This window comes from Ambystoma mexicanum, chromosome 3q (genome assembly GCF_040938575.1).
Source record: "Ambystoma mexicanum isolate Mex_15411 chromosome 3q, UKY_AmexF1_1, whole genome shotgun sequence".
In the NCBI taxonomy this organism is placed as follows: Eukaryota; Metazoa; Chordata; class Amphibia; order Caudata; family Ambystomatidae; genus Ambystoma; species Ambystoma mexicanum.
This window is the reverse complement of record NC_090926.1, coordinates 786,032,185-786,052,185: the sequence shown is the minus strand read 5'-3', so window position 1 is coordinate 786,052,185 and position 20,001 is coordinate 786,032,185. Positions and strand designations below refer to the sequence as shown.

The window sequence follows — 20,001 nt, the reverse complement described above, 5'->3', positions numbered from 1 at the left end:
TGAAGCAGCTCCAGGTGGTGTCTGCCGGTGTCAGCCGGAGAATCAATAAGCCTGCACCCGTCAACCTGCAGCGACTGCTATTGTAAGTGTGGTGGGTCAAGGGGTGCAGCACTCACTGCACCCCACTAAAGTAACCCACCGCTCTAATTTCTCCATTGTACATATTGTAACATATTGAACGATATTGCCTGGTCATCTCTCTAGGAAAGTTCACTTTTCCTTTTACATTAATATTTGTTTTGAAACTAGGCTTTTTTCTCTCTTTTTAGGAAAGTCGAATCTGGGTGTTTTACAGTACGCCCCTCCCCCCTTCTTCCGTCCACACTGCTCCTGCGTTCCCCTGTGGTGTGTTGCCTGCTTGTTGCCTCCTGTGTGCCTCCTTCTGTGTAAACTCTCCCCTCTGTTGTCTCCTATTGCACTCGGCTTTGGGCTGTGCTTCTTTTCTCCCTCATGCTCCTTTCTTGCCTCCTCGCATCCTCTATGGTGCTCTCAATCTCTCCCATCTCCTCAAACTTCTACTCTATCTCCTATCCTATCCCTCCACTAAGTCTGTTAGGAAAAAGTTCAAGAGGGATATGCTGGTCTCCAACCCTTGCCTCCCTATCGTTGATACCCACATCAGCGCTTCCTCCACACAGACCCTAAACATCCTCTTTGTCATTCCCTCTCCAGACCGATGGACCCCTCATATGGTCTCGGCTCTCTCTCTCCTATCTCTTCCTCACCTATTAATGGTGGCTCTCAGTGGGAGGTAATCTTGGCTTCCTTCCACACCTCCATGACCATCATTAATGTCTATCGGAATGGCATCACCTTGGTCCAGGGCCCTCAGTCCAATCTCCTCCTTTTCGATGGGTGTCGCTAGCATCTTACCAACTTTGTTCCTTCTCCCACTACTTCTACTAGCAACTCATTGGCTGCTCTGCCACCTCCTTCTTCTGCCGCCTCTCTGGCACCTTCCTCCTCCTCTCTGGTGACTATGCCCCCCTCTGCTACCACCTCAGCCCACTCTCAGGCCCCTCTACCACCTCCGCTGGGTGTACCTCAAGCCTGTGCCCCACCCCTGAGAACTTTCAAATGTGGCAAACTGTGCCACTTAGCCACTCTAAACTCTCCATCTGCTGTCAAACACTCCTCTGACATCTGCCACCTCCTCAAAGAAGTCGATCTAGATGTCCTCACTCTCACAGAGACATGGTTTATGGCCAGCTAGTTCACAAGTTTTGACACTCTCTGCATGATGGCTATAAGATGCTCTCCAAGCTCAGAACCAACGGACACAGAGGTGGATTAGCTGTGATCTAGCTGTGATCCTACTCCTCCTGTGAATGCCTGATCTACAGGCTCTCTATCTCTCCTGGGCTCTCTCTGACTGTGGCTAACATCTACTGGCCACTTGGGCAGGTTGCCCTCTTCCTCTCAGACTGGGCTGACCTATCCTCTTCTCTGCTTGGCTCTACCTCCCAACTTCTCCTCCTCTGAGACCTCAACATCCACCTGGATGCTTCTAGTTCCTACTCTGGGCTCTTGCGCAACCTCTGCAACACTCTCTCTCTCTCTCTCTCTCCATTCTACCGTCTGGTTCGACACATTCTGACGGACACACCTTGGATGTTCTCATTTCCTCAGGCATCCCCCTCTCTAACCCACTCACCACCCATCTCTCTTGGACTGACCATTTTCTGCTTTCCTCTCCCCTGAAACTCTCTGTCCCTCAGGAAAATGCCATCCCACCACTGCCACCTACCTTCTTGGTCATTCCGCCCATGACATATGTGTCAGTGGATGCCTTTGCTGCTACTTTCTCTGCTCCTCCTACCTCCAAGTGCAACTCGTGGTATGTCTCCAACCTCGCCACCCTGAAACGCAAGTTCCAGGATGGATGAGAGGAAGTCGAGGGCTTCGGGCGCATCCTCCGGAACACTGGCTTGCCACCTGCTCCAATGGCAATATAGGTTCTCTGTCCTATCCAAGGAGAGAATCCACATCCAAGCACGTGTCTCTGCGGCCTCTAAGGACACGGCCACACTCTTTAAAATATGCAAGGAGCTGGCCAATACTTCTGCATTGTGCACCACCCCTGTTCCCTCCAAATCCCTCACTTCACCACCAAAGCTCAGATAATTCTGTCCTTGCTATCCTCTTCCTCTCCCTCTACCTCTCTCAGCCCCCCCTGGCTTCCTCTCCATCTCCAACTCCTTTTTACTCTTTCTCTCTGACAACACCTGATGATGTTTCTAGACAAGTCCGATCTATGAAAGTGTTGTCCAGACAGATGCTCCCCTGCTCTTTCAGAACCATCAAGGACCACATTTACATCCTCGCTGCAGCCCTGGCCGATTTCTTCAATCACTCTTTCGCCACTGTATCTTTCCCCTCTTCCCTCAAGCACTCCCTTGTGCAACCCCTCCTTCGGCCGATCCTACCTGTCCGGGAAATTATTGCCTGATCACTATCACTCCTTTCCTGGGCAAACTCCTGGAAAAGCTGGCCACCTCCCAGCTTAATCTCCACACTGAATCTGTTGGTTGTATCCATAACTCTCAGTCTGGCTTCAGAGCAGCCAGAGGCACGGAAACTGCTCTCCTGAACAACCATGAAGATCTGCTCTCTAATCTTTACTCCAGCCTTCCTTCTGGGATCATCCTCCTTGACCTTTGCTCTGCTTTTGACACGGTCAATCACATCATCCTGATCAATCGACTCTGTGAGAACCTGGGCATCATGGATCAGGCACTGTAGTGGTTAACCTCCTTCCTCCGGGACTGACCCTCCCAGGTCCAACTTGGGTCCTTTCTCTCCACCACCACTCTTTCCACATGTGCTGTTCCCATGGGCTCTTTTCTTTCACCTTGCCACTTTCAATGTTTACTCAACCCCCGTGTTATGCGGATGACACACACCTCTTTTTCAGGCTCCCCTCAGCCTCTTCTCCTCTCTCGCTCATTCTTGACTGTCCATCTGTGATTCAGGATTGGTGCACCTCCCACGATCTCTGCCTCAATGCCAGTAAGACTGAGATCCTTCTCATTGGGACCCCTGCTCCCACTTTCCTTCTCTCACTCTGGCCACCCTCCTTGGGCCTTCTTCCTTCACCTTCCTATGAGGCAAAAAACCTTAGGGTCATCTTTGACACCACTCTCTCCTTCTCCCCTCACATCACGGACCTTGCCAAGCAGGCACACTACCATCTGCACCTGCTCAGAGGTTTTCTTCCTTTTCTCACTTTCCCCCAGAAGCTCACTGTCTCCAGAGCCCTGTTTATCTCTAAACTGGACTACTGCAACAGCCTCTTTCTCAATCTGCCTTCCAGAAAAGTACTGCAAGACTTATCCTTGGCCTCCAGCCCAGGGACTGTATCTATCCAGCCCTGAAATCTCTCTGATGGCTCCCGGTTGGTGTAAGGATAAAGTTCAAGACCATCTGCATCATCCACAAGGCTTTCTGGGGCCAGGGCCTGCACTCCATCCAACTCTCTCTTCCAAAATACCTTCCTTCTCGAACCCTTCACTCAGCTACCTCCAACTCTCGGAGGGTTGGATGCTTCTAAAGGCAGAGATTCGAGGGCAGAACTCTCTTCTCTGCAGGTGCCTCCCTCTGGAATGGCTTCCCTGCCCCTCTCAAAATTGAACCGGACCACCTGAAGTTCCAGAAGCAGCTCAAGAATTTCCTTTTCTCCTCTGCTTTCTCTCTCTCCCTCCCCTGCTGACCTACCTGTCTGCTGCACCATCTGGTTGCTTGGTACCCTCCGAGTCTCACTCGGTACCAGGCTACTGCATGATCAGTCTCCCCTGCACTGCCTTGGGCCTACCGTGCACCTAGGGGCTGTAACTGTGACCTATACAGTCACCTGCCTCCTTGCACTTACCCAGAGCCGCTCTGCCCTGGCTGCACTTACTCAGAGGAATGCTGCCGTGATGGCACTTCTCCCTCCCTCTCCCTGCCACTTCCCCCTCTCCCTTCCCCCTGTACTTTGCGTTGTCGCACCTGCATAATCTGAATGACACAAGGCCAAGTAAGATTGTTTGTCTTGTCCTCCCTCTGTCTTCCCTCCATTGGCTTGTCACTCCTAGAAACACCTGTGTACAGGAGCGTTATAAATGCCATATCATATCATATGTTCATGTGATTTCACTGTGGAAGGCGGTTTTGTCTTTTGAGCTTGACACACGGGATGAGGAAATTGTTGCTCCTAGAACATGGGAGGGTTCTAGATGGAAGCTGGTGTTAAATTGTTGTGGGGTTTTCCCCCTTGTAGCCCAGAATGAGCATGATATGATATGATATGATATGGCATTTGTAACGCGTCTATACACAAGTGTTTCAAGGTGGGACGAGGCAGGGAGGGGGGAACAAGGGGAGCCAGACAACGATCCTACTAGGCCAGGTGTCATTCAGATCGTGCAAGTGCATGGGTAGAGGGGAAGGGAAAAGTGCAAGGGGGAAAGGGAGTGGGGCAAGTGCAGTACAGGGTTAGTAAAATACAAGATAAATAATAAGGGCCAGCTGGTGGCAAGTGCAAGCTAAGTGCAGACAAGTGCTGGGAAGGGGGGGCTGTAGGGATACAGAGGCAGTCCCGAAGTGCAGGGGTTGTCAGGGAGGCAGTGCAGGGGAGAGTGGCTGGGTCAAGGACCGAGATTGGTGACTGGCCCAGTTGCAGATTCAGTGCAGTTTCAGTGATTTAGCAGGGGAGAGGAGGAGAGAAAGCAGAAGCAAAGAGGAAGGTTTTGAGGTGCTTCCGGAACCGGAGATGTTCTCCTCAAGTTTCAGGGAGGCAGGAAGGCTGTTCCAGAGGGAGGCCCCTGCTGCGGAGAGAGATCTCCCCCCAACTCGTTGCTTGGAGAAGCTGCTGACCCTGAGAGAGTTGGAGGCGGATGAGCGAAGAGCTCGAGAAGGAAGATATTTAGGAAGAGAGAGTTGAAGCTATTTTGGCCCCAGGCCCCAGAAGGCCTTGTGGACAATGCAGAGGGTTTTGAACTTAATCCTCGCAGCCACTGGGAGCCAGTGTAGCAATTTCAGTCCTGGAGAGATACGGTCCCTGGCCTTGAGGCCAAGGACAAGTCTTGCAGTCCTGTTCTGGATGAGTTGCAGAGGGCGGAGAGTAGAGGCAGGCAGATTTAGATAGAGGCTGTTACAGTAGTCCAGCTTCGGGAGAATCAGGGCTCTGGTCTAAAGGATCAGAGAGCCCAGCCAGGGCTAAGAACCTGAGCGCCCCATAGCGTACTAAGAGGCCTAATTATTTGCACAGGGCAATAGAACCAGAAGATCCGAACTGGATCAAGAAACCCAATCGGATAAGGAGTACCAAGATACCCTGGAGGGGTGAGCAGGAGAGACCAGCTAAACAGAGGTTTAGGTCTTTCAAAAAAGGTAGCAGGCGCTCCTCTCCAGAAAGAACATGGCTTGATAACCTGTTCTGAGATGAGAGTTTTCAGCACATGCTTTTTGCTCACTGTACCTTTCACAGATGGGAAATATCTGTTTGCATATCAGTCTTTGTCCCGCCCGCATGGGCAGTCCAGCACTGAAATGCTATGGCAATTCCTCTCTGAACAAGAGTACCAACAGCAACCCCATACACGTGATTCAGCCTTGTTGGGCCTCATCAGTGAGGTGAAGCTGTGCCTCTCTGAGCACAGTGAGCAGGGAGTCCACGTCTAGTTGCCCCCAGGTAACTCAGGGTAACCAACCCCAAGTTCCTTGCAAATATTTCAAAAAAGGTAGCTGGCGCTCCTCTCCAAAAGGAGCATGGCATGATAACCTGTTCTGAGATGAGAGTTTGCAGCACACGCTTTTTGCTCACTGTACCTTTCACAGATGGGAAATATCTGTTTGCATATCAGTCTTTGTCCCGCCCACATGGGCAGTCCAGCACTGAAATGCTATGGCAATGCCTCTCTGAATAAGAGTACCAACAGCAACCCCATACACGTGTTTCAGCCTTGTTGGGCCTCATCAGTGAGGTGAAGCTGTGCCTCTCTGAGCACAGTGAGCAGGGAGGTTTAGGTCTTGTTGTTCCATACAAGTGACTGAACTACAAGGACAGGTATCACAGCAGAAGTTTGAACTTTTTTAGTTGAACAAAATGAGGGGGTCAAGAGTCTCCTTCTACAGAGAATCAAGAGAGACAGTGCACTTGTTTCGAACTATACAGGCAGGCTGAGGCCTGAGTTAAAAGGAAAGAACTGGATTTACAATTTGGTGGGCGTCACGCCCAGGCCAAGAGGGAAGTTGAATACTTCTTTGGGCAAATGCATGTTTCTTTGTTATTGGTGGTAGTGACAGACACTAGGATAGATTAGGTTTGGTACAGAGGACAAATGTTATTCTGCAAGGCATCCTGACCAGGATCAGTTTATTATTTCGTAGAACAGGAAACCTTCATCACAGAGGTCGGTCTAGGACAGGCATTTCTTTATTTTAATAAACCTGAACCAATTGAGAAACATGTCATAATGTCCATCTCCAATGTCCGACTTACCACAGTGCTATATCATAGGTGAGAACAAAGAGGTTTGTTTTAAGCCAATTAGTCCTATTTGATGGAGCGATGTCTGTTTCAGTACATTCATGGGTTTTACATTTACAGGATGTGTCATTACTTACCAGCTGCACCACTGAAGTAATCATGTCCACACAGTTAACAGAGCTGCCACTCAGGGGAGGGACAGCTTTACAGGGTGTGCAGCACAGAGCTGCCACTCAGGGGAGGGACAGCTTTACAGGCTGCGCAGCACAGAGCTGCCACTCAGGGGAGGGACAGCTTTACAGGTGCGCAGCACAGAGCTGCCACTCAGGGGAGGACAAAGTTAGTGTTTACTTTATGTATTTGCTAAATGGGTACAGGATCTTACCTGGCTGGGTGTCGGGGCATTGTCTGTACAGAATAAACTTGCTAGCATACATGTAAAAAAACATTAAGCAACAGAAGGAAGCATGACTAATGAAAAACATACAGGAAAGTATCAAAGATGGGTGCTGTATCTTACAACGAGTATGCCCCTTCGATGGCCGAATCAGTGAGCACATGTTGCAGTGACCGAATCAGAGTCCAGTGCAGTCTGATGTCTGCCAATCAGGAGATGCCTTTTGGTGTCTGAAAACTTGAGCCCATTCTAGTTTTAGCCAATCAGTGAGAAGCATATTATGGTGTCTGGGAATCGATGAGCAGCCCATTCGATCACCCTTTACTTGCTTCATCCCCAGGGGGCTTGGCCTTGTTCGGGGTCTGCACGCTGGTGCTGGATGTCTTCAAGATCGGTCACTACATTGGCTATATCAGCTGTGAGTCTCCAATCAAGATCCTCTTCCCAGTAGTGCAGGCAGTGTTCGCCATCATCCAGGTGAGCGCATGAAACCTATTTGTGATAATTCACAAAAGTATGTGCCGTGAGTCAACAGTGCAAGAGCAGTGTGTGTGTGAGAGAGAGAGAGAGAGAGAGAGACAGAGAGAGAGCGAAAGAGAGAGAAACGGGATGCCATTTGTGAGGATGTAGTTGCCTAAGCTTTTTTTATTTCTGTGACACAAAATGATGATAGTAATTCTGCCTCAGAAACTGTGCTCTTCTAATCAGTCTCGCCATGCTGAAAAGTATAGTGCAATCATGTAACTGCATGGTCTGTCTTTGGACATCCCCAGCAGCTGCCCTCTTCTTTGGCCACAAAGAAGTTACAGAGTAACATGTACATTCCTGCAAACAGCTGACAGGAAAAGAAAGTTCCAACAGCCAGGGGTGGTCTTGTACATCCTCAAGGCCTCATGTCAGTTTAATAAATAAATATAAACCCTATGTGGTTAGATGTGGTGGTTTCATCCAAAACAAACCTTTTAGGGCAAGTTCTAGAAGCTCCACATCTTCTTTTTGGGAAGGCTTGTCACCTTCCCAAGAGGAAAGGCTATACCCCCAGGGAGTGAGCTGGGAACCAATTCTTCAAAGGCCTGCACTGCAGGGCAATGTAGAGATCACATCACAGTGGCAATTAGTGGTGTCTCTCTGATATAAGCCAGACAGGGTAGAGGGAAGAGTTAAAGTAGCCCAGGAGTGAAATATATATGTTTTATTTATTGTCAGGCGCTTATAGAATAAGAAAATACTGTTTCAAAGCACCCACAGGTCAGGGGGGGAGTAAGGGCTAGAGAAAAACACTACATGCACAATATTTAAGAGCAGGAGGGGTAGAAGGGACGAACCTACTATGCCTTCTGAGTATTCACAACATGCAAGTGCAGCAAGGAAGAGGGGGTAAGTGCTGGGGAGTCTGAGCTCAAGGGTGAGCCACAGATAAAGTGCTTATGACAGCCAGGAGAATGGTCTTGGATGGTTAATCTTGGAATCGCTTAAGCCACTCACACTTCCTGTTCCCCATGCCCACTTCCTGGAGACAAATAATTCGAGGACTGACATCACCAGGGACATACTCTTTTCATGGCACATGGAATTAGAGCCTGCAGGGAGGCTTGAAATGGACCAATCTGCCATGGAAAATGGAGTATATAAAGGGATGAGACCACCCACTTAAGTTGAATCATCATTGGATATCAAAAGAAGAAGAATTACACTGGCGCCATATTGGAGTATCACTCTGTTCAAAGTCCTCAGCCATTGATATGAATATAAGGCCATGTAAGAAAGAATCACAAGATTCCCCTCACCCATCCCTTAGGACTATTTGTGGTAATCTGCTGTTTGGACAAGGCCTGCCAGCTGCTTTGAACACTGGTAACAAGGAATCTGCTCACTGGAGCGGGCAGCCCCTGCATGTGCTCTGTGGCAACATTCCTGGCTGAAAAGGATAGTTGAAAGGCTCACCTTATCCTTGGAGAATCTGGACGAGGTCGCCCAGCACCCCAAGAACCAAGGAACTTCTCTGGGCTCTGTTTTCCACGGTGAACTGCTTGTAAGACAACTTAAACAATGTTGAGTCCTTTTCAAGCTGCTACAGGACCGCCGGAGCTGCCTTTGGCATTCCAAACTTTCTGAGCCTTCTCAATGCTGACTCAACCCGTTGGAAGCAATTGGCTCAAACTGTCTCTCCGCCAACTCAACCTGCCCGGAGCACTGGCTTGAACTGTCTCGATTCCAGCGCGTCCTACTGTGAGCATTGACTCAACCCATCTTGATGCTGACTCTACCCAATGGGAGCACAGGCATGACTTGTCGCGATTCCGGCTTGTCCTACTTTGGGCATTGACTTAACCCATCTCGATGCCAACTCAACCCAATGGAAGTGCCAACTCAGCCTATCTTGCTTCTGACTCAACCGCCAGGATGGCAGACGTAAATCATCACTACTCCAACTCTGCAAAATTGGGAATCAGCCCATCTCGACAGTGTCTCAAACCACTGTAAAGTACCCAGAAGCCTGTCTCAAAACTGTGAAACCCCGCAAGAAGAATATATAAGTATTCATAGTAGTGCTGTTCCCCCAGCCTGGTTTAAAGGATGCTTGAGACATGTAAAACCTCACTCTCTATCCTTTAAGACATACAAGGTCCTCATTACAAGGTCCCCAGTCTGGAAAAAAATGCTGGTAAAACAAGCACCGTAATATTTTCCAGACCAGGGAATCACAAGTTTCCCGGTAGCGAAAGTGAACTACCAGCATGCCTGACCTGCCAGGAGTTCAGACCCCTATCAGCAAATAATTGCCAGAATCACTGGCACCAGTACTACCGGCGCAGGTAAACCTGACAACCCCATCCTAATAGACTCCATGGAATGGGAACGTACCGGCGTCTCCACTGCCTGTCATAGCGCAGTAATACCGGGATATCGGGTGGCGGAGACGGTGAGGCAGTTTTGCCAATATCCCACTGGTAATTCTGGTGGGATACTGGCAAAACAGTAATGGGGGCCATAGCCTTAAACTGGAACATTGCGGCAGAGACTGTTGCCTGTCCAACTCTACCTGCAGACCCAGAGTGCAAAGTCTGCATCTTCTGTGCCTTCCACTACAGGGATGAGTATTAGTGTTTTTATTAGGGCCTTTGTTTCATTTGTTTAACTAAATACTACAATAATTTTTATATTGAACCCTTATTGGACATGTCCTTTATTGTGGTAGCATGTACTATTGTTGTTTCGATGCTTCGTTGCTAGCTCACAACCCTACTGAAAAGTTTTACCTGCCCTCTGCTCATCCGACCAGAAGAGGTGAAGGAGGTATATCTGTAAGGTTGTGACTGTTTTCCCTTTATGATTGGGTTTAGTACTAGTGTAGAGCTGAGTAGGATTTCTTTTTTAAAAAACGACTCATCCCGGTAATCATGCAAAGCAGTAGTCATTTCGTCAGACAGGTGGCCAGCAGTTGGGATCCAGCACAGATTGTGCCAACAGCTTAGTCAGGCAAAATAAATGAACTGTACAGGCAATCTTAGAAACACTGCTAGGTAACGTTTGTAGCTATTTAATTTCTATTTTAACGTGATTTAGTAAAATACTTTACATATATATATATAAATATATATATATATATATATATATATATATATATATATATATATATATATATATGCATATATATATATATATATATATATATATCATAACGATTACATAAAACCGATAAAAAACACATGATAAATGTACAGTAAAATATATAGCAATCCACATAATACCACAGGTCACCGACACAAATTCATATCTTATTATTTAAGAATAATGGATAATGAATACTGATGCTCGCCATAGACTATCATCAACCACATTGTTATCATTGAAGGCAACCTTCATTTTATACAATTTTGGACCACTAGCCATACCCTGTACAATGCAAGATGGGTCACAGTACCAGTAGCATTCAGACATTGTAGCCAAAGTCGATAGCTTTTAATTGTGTTGCTCTCATGTACCAAGGACCCCAAATGTGTTATATAAACATCTCTCAAGGCAATATACACGGTTAAGACATGTTTGCTCGTCTCAAGTTTAGTAGTTAGCTTAAAGGTGCAGCAAAAATGGTCTTCCTGAGGAATTTTCCATCTTGAGCCTTGGCATGAGCTAAGGGGCAGCGGGTTCATTCATAGCAGCCATATAAACCTTCTAACGTTGGATGACGGCAGAGTATAAGATAAGGTTGAGCCCGTTTGAAGGTATATACCATTTTCCCCACAAAATCATAGCTCTTCAGCCTAGCTAAGTGAATAGAATTCATACATCAATCCCACTGCTCAACCTTCTTAGTCATGTATAATTCCAATCAGGCTCTCAGCCAATTTCGACAAAGAGTTTCAGAACCATGTCTGGAAATACCAGTCCCTTACCAGCCATTATTTCTTGTCTCAGGCTTATCCATAGTTGATTATCAGAGCTATTCACTATACCAATATACACCAATGTTTGGGATTTCTTGAGCATGGAAGTAATTGATATTAGCCCTAACTCTAGGTGTATTATATCCAATGGGACACCAAAAGGTAATCCAAGTATCTTTTGACAAAATGTACCTTCTAATACTTGTAGCCACTCCTAATTAGTCTCAGTAAAACCCTCCAAACCATACAGGATTGCCGGGCAAAAACATGGACAGTAGAGGTGATGGGCTCCTTCAAACAAAAACCCCCCTACATTTTTGGTAAATTGGGAAATAGCACCAGTTAATTGTGCAGGCGTTATCGCTGGACTGTGCAATGTCTACACCCTATAGCAGTACGGCTCCAAATAATCAATGATGTTTTCGTCAACCATATTCCTTGCCCTATTAATAGGCTTATTATTAAATTACACTGCTTTTGTCTTGATCATGTTTATAGCTAATCCGTTCTCCTTCACATACTTCCACAGTCTCTTGAGTGACCAGTAAGCCCCACTATAGTGTGATCCATGATTACCAGATTGTCTGCGTAGGCTACACAAGGACAATGAAAACTGCTAATTTTAGGGGGACACCCTTTATGCTTAATCAATATCTTGGGAAGATCTGCCAAATAAATATTGAAAAGCAAGGGGGACAAAGCACAGCCTTGTTTGACCCCCCATATGATATCAGCAGGCTGTGTGAGTAGTCCACTCTCACTCAGACATATTTGCGTGGAAGATATTTCATGCATTTTTTTTGACCAGATATAAAAGGTCTTAAGGGCAATTATACGTTTCCATCTTTGGCCAAAACCTCAGGCGATTAATAGAATCAAAGGCCTTCTGAAAATCAATAAATACAATGTAGAGGCCTGGGCTATCTAATTCAAAAGGTTTACATTTCAGCTGATCTAACAATCTTATATTTTGGATCGTATTATGTCCTGGTCGAAAACCTGATTGGAAATTGTCCAACAGACTAATGTCATTTACCCAGTACTGCAATCTGTCTAGTAAGGAAGCCGCAAATAGTTTCCCTCTGGTATCTTACATAGAGAGGAGTCGATAGTTGCCTGGATTCAAGGGATCTCCTTTCTTAAAGACTGGGACGATAACAGCAGTCTTTCAAGTATACAGGATCTGCCCCAAGAAAATTACTTTATAAAAGTAACATTTTAATAATTTTGGTCCAAATTAAAAGCTTCTTGTTTAACCCCAACGTTGAGCGTCCATTAGCACACAGAGCTCTTGATTATTTCAATTTCTTAATGAGATTCAGTATCTCTTCCTCATCAATATTTATCTCAGATCCAGGTTCTCATTCCAGATCAGTCAATCCCGCATCTATTGGACCCTCTCCAGATACTTTATTAATATGTTCTTTCCACAAAATCCCGCATATCGGATTCAGGTTTTCACATTTCTAATTGCCTTTCGCCAAAGCCAACACTTTCCATATAGATCTGCAGTCTCTAGTGCACAGAGTTGTCACCAATTTCTGCTATCTGAGCAATTTATATCAGCATATTTATGTTGCTGAACCCAATTCAGATACTCGCTCTTAATCGCCTTTATGACCTTTAAGAGACTAATATTTACCTCTAGAGTTCTTTTGGCCCAGCGTATCTCCCTCCTCCTTTTCCTTTTACAATCTCTGACTCTCATATCATAAGAGGGAGCCTTTTTATCTACGGGCCTAATCGGGCTAGGTTTATAATCTGTGTAGGTATTTAGATTAGAGAACCTCTGAATCCATTCTTCAGTTTCATTAATATTTAAGGCTGCTAGCTCCCAAGTCAGGAAGGGATCCACCTTTTGCAGTGACCTGCCTGCACTTTCGATGTTTCTTTGCGTCCACCAAATTAGTTTTTTTTGCATGATTAACCACCCATCTTACAAAATGTGCTCTCCCCACATATGTCCTTTGCAACCATTTTCACCACAGCGGTCACTATATGCATTACATTTAATATCCAGATTCTGCACTGCCAAGAGCAATGCAGAGTTAACAAAAACATAATCTAAGGTAGCTCTCTTTTTGCCTGGGTGCCATATAACATTATTAACTCCCAGCTCTGCAGGTAGCTCATTCACTTTCTTCCCTCTAGATTCATGTCATTCTGTTTCATAACACATTTCTCATAGACACTATCAAAAAAATAGGAATGGTCAGGGGATACAAAGTGGCAGTTCAGATCACCCACTACCACCATATATTCACCCTCATCACCTTTCGACCAGCCTGTGAAGAGATCTCCTAATGCCTCTCTGATATCCTCACCCCATCTTCCACCGGGGGGATTATAGATATTTACTATCAATATGCACCTAGAATTATTTCACTCGCCGCCTTCTATCTCTACCGCCATAAGTAATTCACCAACCTCATTTCACTCTAACCTTTTTAAGTGGTAGAGAATCCTTACACCAATTACCAGCCACCCATATTGTCTTCCTTTCTCTCCTCTTTTAGCCATCTATTGGTGAATCGTAAACCCATCTACAAAATACACTGAGTTAAGCCAGGTTTCCTGTAAGAGAAAGATGTTATTCTCTGCCATGGCATTCCATGATTTTCTTGCTCTGAACAGATGACTAAGCCGCTGAGTATTCCAAGTGGAAAGCACCAGCAATCATTGGCTAACTGATGAACCTGTTCCAAGTGTGTCAGCCAACCATTTAAAAATCTTCTGCATTTCTTCAACCTTTCACGGGAGTGTTCCCTGCTTCAGTTGTCTTGCCAAATTCCCTCTGAGTTGGCCCAGTATCGGCAGTGCGCATGGCCTACAACAAAGATTTAAACTTCAGAATCAACAAGACAGCGCCCATATTTTTACAATGAATATTTGATACATTTGCATTTCTGCACTTCAAAGGTTCTATGAAGTCAAAATCCCCTGAAATCAGCATTCTAAATTGTGGGATTTCATTCGCACCCTGATTCATGGAATTATTTGCGCGTAAAATGCATATTTGCACATGAATTAGGTGTTAAGTGTTGATAACCACGCCGACCAATTAACCCAGCCTCTATGGTTTTTCTGATGTAGTCTCTTAATATTATACACCTTATAATCTTTCATAGTTACACCAGTTGAATTATAAATAGGAATAGGAATTCCTGGGGGCGTGGCTAACTGCCATGTAGAGCGGACGTGTCTCCTGTGAGCTCCGTGCCGATGTGCCATCATAAGCTGTTTTTCATGCATTTTTGCAAGCTTTTAAACGTCGCAACCTGCACAATTCGCCGCCGGATCCCATCCGCAATCGTTTGACCCGTCTCTCAGACGGCTGGGGACAACCAACGCCGTCATACGCCGAGAGAGCAGTGCCGGAGCAGAGAACGAAAATGGCGGCTCCCACGTCCTGAGTCTCGAGGGACCGGAGCGCGCCTGCACCGCAGAGGACGTCGCCCACTGGAGCGCATAGGGGAGCCGGAGCGCATAGGGAAGCGGGGCAGCCAGCCTGTGCCGGGGTCGAAGGAGAGGAGCGGAACAACTGCGCTCGCAGACAGAGCGGGCCGGCCCCTGGGCCTTCATCCAGCAGCGTCCTGCCCGTGGAGTGCAGCGGACCCCCGCGGAGCCCTGCGGAGCCCTGACAAGACCAGCGGCCGGCCGGTGCCGCGAAGGTAAGCGGGGCGGGGGGTAACCAGCCCTGACTCGTGCTTCGGGAGCGGAGCGATAGAGGACCTGCGGTCACATAGTGCTCCGTCCCCCTAGCCTCCCCGAGTTGCTGGGACCTCGGCCCCCCCCGCCAACGCGAATCTACATTAGGGAGAGCCACAGGAGTGGATCCCAGTAGTACCCCGTTGCCTGGAACCACCTTGCGTCCTGCAGTCAACACCGAGGGCGGCCCAAGCCCGGCGCACTGTGCACCCATAAGAACTGGTGAGCCCACGGGCGGCCATAGCTGACCCGCCGCCCAACATTGACTACACCCACAGGACGGGGTGTGGGCACTGCACAACTCCCTGACCCCGCCACCTGCCACCTCGGATGTACGGAGCCCCACCTTGGCGCCCAGAAATCACCGCCTAAAGACCCCACTGCTCACTCACCACGGAAAGGGGGTGCCAAACAATTGTAATACGGCGAGAGATCGGAGCACAACCACCTTCGAGCAGCCTGCGTATTACCCCTTCCTTGACACCTGAGACGGGCGCTGTCTCCCGCCTCACTGGGCCGAAGCTTCTCCCCCCTCTACGGCGACCCCTGGGCCCCCTTGGGACTCCCGAGCAGCCTCACAACTTCACCTCGGCCCCGGGCGGTATGGCCGTGTGGGCCCTGCAGCAACAGTGAGAAGCACCCCTCTGTGACTGCGACTAGCGGCCTACCACCTGCGCCCCTGACGCCCTTGGAGCGAGTGGACTGTGTGCTCACAAGATGGCTGGTAAAAACGGCAGGCCCAAGCAGCGACAGACCACCATGGACACTTACGCAGCCAGCAAATCTCCGAACCTTGAGAGCTCGAACAGAGCGACCACAGACGTTCAATCGGACCCTACGGCAATGACGACACCCGAACCCAGTAACACCCAGCTCCTCAAAGCCATCAGACTACTCCAAACAACGATGGAACATAAAATCGATGCCGTTGCCATAGACCTGGGCCTCCTGCGCCAGGATGTCCGCTCCTTAGCCGGCAGGACTGAGGTGCTCGAAACACAAGTCACAGAAAATACCGAATCCAAAACGCACCTTCTCCGAGACGTCGACGAGCTCCAACAAAGGGTCAAGAACTTGGAATATAGGGCGGAGGAAGCGGAGGGAAGAGCCCGGCGTAATAATATTCGTCTCCTTGGACTGCCGGAGGGTTCTGAGGGCTCCGACCCCACTAACTGTGTAGAGAACCTCCTGCTACAGGAGGTGGGAGCCGGTAAACTCTGCCAAGGCTTAACCATTGAAAAGGCCCACAGATTCCTCGCTAAGAAACCTCCGGCGGGCACCCCACCCAGGCCGGTGATAGCAAAAGTTCTTAACTACAAGGACCGAGAGGTAATCCTGGTCTTTTCCCGAGCAGGTTGTCAACTCAAACGGGACTCCGCCACAATCGCTATTTACCCTGATTATACCTTCCAGGTTCAAATGAACAGAGCCCAGTTTATACACAAGAAGGCCAGATTGAAGGCAGCTGGGTTGCGTTATATGCTCCTGTACCCTTCGAGACTTAAAGTGCTGCACAACAATAGGGCACACCTGTTCGACACTCCGGCACAGGCCAGAGACTGGATGGACGGACTGCAAATACCTGATGTCGAGGAAAGAAAGCGGAAACCGAGATAACGTTTCTCCCGCCATCTTGATAGGAATCATGCAGCTTCTACCCACCGCCGGTGGGCGAATTGAGCCTCCGCACAGCTGAGCAGATCCTTACAAGGAGACACTGGAGTCAAGGTTCACTCCACCCCCTGGAAAATTTCTTCCCCCTTTTTTTGGGTGTACATACCCACCCGTAGGGCACCTGGAGACCTATGCACGGTCCTACGGAGCAGAAACGGGATTGTCATAACGAGGGTGACCTCCCTGGGCTAGTTCTATGTTTGGGTTGTTTACAGTTAAGGGGGGGTGGGAAACAGGGAGTTATTACTACAGTTGGGAACTACAAAGGGAATTTACCGAGACCACGGAAGCCCTCGATATGCATTGCTGCACTAACTAGATCCCGAGTCCGGCTGGCCACACATGTCGATCTACGTAACACCTAAGGCTGACACAGTAAAGATCGCTACTTGGAACGTCAGAGGCCTGAACAGCTTCGTCAAACAACGACGCATCCAATCCTGCTTGAAGAGATGCAGGGTAGGAATCGCCATGCTCCAAGAGACTCACCTAACTGCCAAAAAGCTAGATGCCCTGGCCAAAACCTGGCGTGGCACCCTAGTGGGTTCTGCTTACTCCTCCTATGCCAGAGGGGTCTTGATCTGGATTGCCCCCAAGGTCCCCTTCAGGCTTACTAGTACTAAATCGGACAACAAGGGGAGTATGGTTGTGGTTTGTGGCTCTATCGAGGGCAAAGAGCTATGCCTGGTTAGTACTTACGCACCCAACCATGATGCAACTGTCTTCTTCCACTCCCTCTATACACGGCTCACCCCATATATGGACAGAATTATGATATGGGGAGGCGACCATAACTGCACCCTTAGCCCTCTACTGGATAGATCCGACAATAAACACGATCGCCCCTCCCCCCGGCCAAAATACTCTCCAATCTAGTCCAACAATTACAACTCAGTGATATTTGGAGGGACCAGCACCTGGAGCAACGTGAGTACTCCTTCTACTCCTCACCACATGCCGTGCATACCAGGCTAGATTATATTTTTCTCAGCCAGATACAACAGTCTGCATTTGTTGACGCGCACTATTTGCCGAGGGTACTGTCCGATCACTCTCCCCTGTTGGTCACCTGGGAGGTGTTCCCGTCTAGACCCCCCATTCCCACTTGGAGATTGAGAGCTGAAGCCCTACTTGATACAGCATTCAGAGAGTGCATAAGAGACGGTACTGAAGAATATTGGCAGAACAACCTACATAGCGATAAATACAGAAGCACCGCCTGGGAGGCATATAAGGTGGTCATGACAGGTGAGATGTTTGCAGCAGTTGGGGGTGCCCAGAGATCCATCACAACCCTGTTGGAAGGAGCCGAGAGAGACCTGTGTGCCCTCGAGGGCAGGTCTGACCCATCCCCTGATCATTTACTTAAAATTACTGAACTTAGACAAACCTGCCTAAAGCACTGGGAAGCCCTAAGTAAACTAAGCTACGCCAAACACACGGAAAGAGTCCATGCCCCGGGGGACAAACCCGGGAAACTCTTAGCTTGGCTCTACAAAAGGGAAACCCCCAGGCCACCCATTTGCCACATACTCACACCAGACGGCACTATCGTGCATACCCAACAGGAAATTAATTCGGTTTTCTCTAACTTCTATTGCAACTTGTACTCCGAGACCCCCCCCCCTTCTGACACATGGATCGAAGATGCCCTCGACGTCATCAACTTGCCCAAACTAGACTCGCATATGGCTGAGACCCTTGACGAGCCCATCACTTCCGACGAGGTCAAGGTGGCAATTAGATCACTACCAGCGGGGAAAACCCTGGGCTCGGATGGCCTACCCGGGGAGTTCTATAAAACCTATGAGGAAACACTCGCCCCTATATTAGCTCAGGTCTATAATGAGGCCTTCGAGCGTGGCGCCCTCCCGGATTCCCTGACCGAGGCCGTGATAATACCCCTACTCAAACCAGGGAAGGACGGGGCACATTGTGGCTCATACAGGCCCCTCTCTATGCTAAACGTAGACTGCAAGATCCTCACAGCACTGCTCGCTAACAGACTAGGCAGAGTGATCCCACTGTTGATTCACCAAGACCAAACCGGATATGTCCCCGGACGATCCATCACTGAGAACCTGCGTAGGTTACATCACGTCATTTATAGTACCGAGGGAAGACCACAGAAACTTGCAGTGGCGTCACTGGACGCTACCAAAGCTTTTGATTCCGTGAGGTGGGAATGGCTATATGCTACCATGGCAAAGATGGGAATAGGCCCCGTATTTCTGAAATGGACGCTGCTGGTTTATGCTAACCCCACTGCAAGGGTACGAACCAATAGATCCTTTTCCGCGAAATGGTCCCTACACAGAGGCACCCGTGAGGGTTGCCCTCTGTCCCCCATGTTGTACATTATTGCCGCTGAGCCTGTAGCAGCCTACCTAAGACAGGAATATGGAGATGGGGGCATTGAAATAGATGGAACAACTCACCTCGTCTCTATGTATGCTGATGACACCCTCTTGTACTTACAGTACCCTGAACACCTCCTACCCTACATACTTGAAACCCTGGACAGCTTTCACAAGCACACCGGGATCCAGATTAATAAGAGTAAATCTTGCCTCTACCCCCTAGCTGCACTACACAGTGAAGATTATGGATCTCTCCCTCCCCTAGACCTCGAATGGTAGGCGACATTGTTCAAATATTTGGGGTTAACTATACATCGAAACCCCGGCACAGAACATATTCTTAACACCGTAAGTGCCAAAGACTCCCTTTTAAAATCCATGGAGTTTTGGGGGTGGCTCCCGCTTTCGGTGGCCGGGAGGGCGGGCCTCCTTAAGAATGTCGCCCTACCCCGCCTATTGCATAACTTCACTAACATTCCCTTCTACACCCCCCCCCCACGTTCCTTAAAGACCTCAACAAACTCTGTAAGGGCTTCCTCTGGCAGGGAGGCAGGCACAGGGTGGCATTGGAAACTCTCCAGAGACCTTACGAGAGGGGTGGGCTGAAGATTCCCAATTTCAAACTCTACTTCCTTGCTAGCTAGTTAAGACACATTGTGCGGTGGATGGCCGATGAAAGCACAACAGACACTCGCCTCCTCCAGCCGGCCCTCCCCCAGCTGTTACTTAGGGATTTGCTGTGGACCAGAAAGAGGGCCCTCGAACATTGCCCTTACCTCATTAAGTTGGGGATCCGACTCTGGAAAAGGGCTTGCAAGCTAGTCAGGTCCGAGGATCCGTACTCCCCACAGATCCCCATTGCAGCACTCATGTCCAATCATTCCCGGGGGCAACTTGAGACTCGTACACAGTGGGAGCCCTTTGGGGTGGCCACACTGGGGGACCTGATCCAAGAACAGGCGGTTTTGGCCTTCCCGTATCTCTGCGATGCCACGGGCCTCCCGG

At 48.5% G+C, this 20,001-nt stretch overlaps 1 protein-coding gene across 1 annotated transcript in view; it reads left to right on the top strand.

Annotated features, from left to right (window-relative positions):
* The window catches only part of OTOP2 (otopetrin 2), a 124,921-nt gene that overhangs the window by 43,361 nt on the left and 61,559 nt on the right, over positions 1 to 20,001 (top strand). The window contains exon 2 of the mRNA XM_069604547.1: positions 7,207 to 7,343. Coding sequence (XP_069460648.1) covers positions 7,207 to 7,343 — 137 coding nt within the window. The remainder of the gene's footprint in view (positions 1 to 7,206; positions 7,344 to 20,001) is intronic.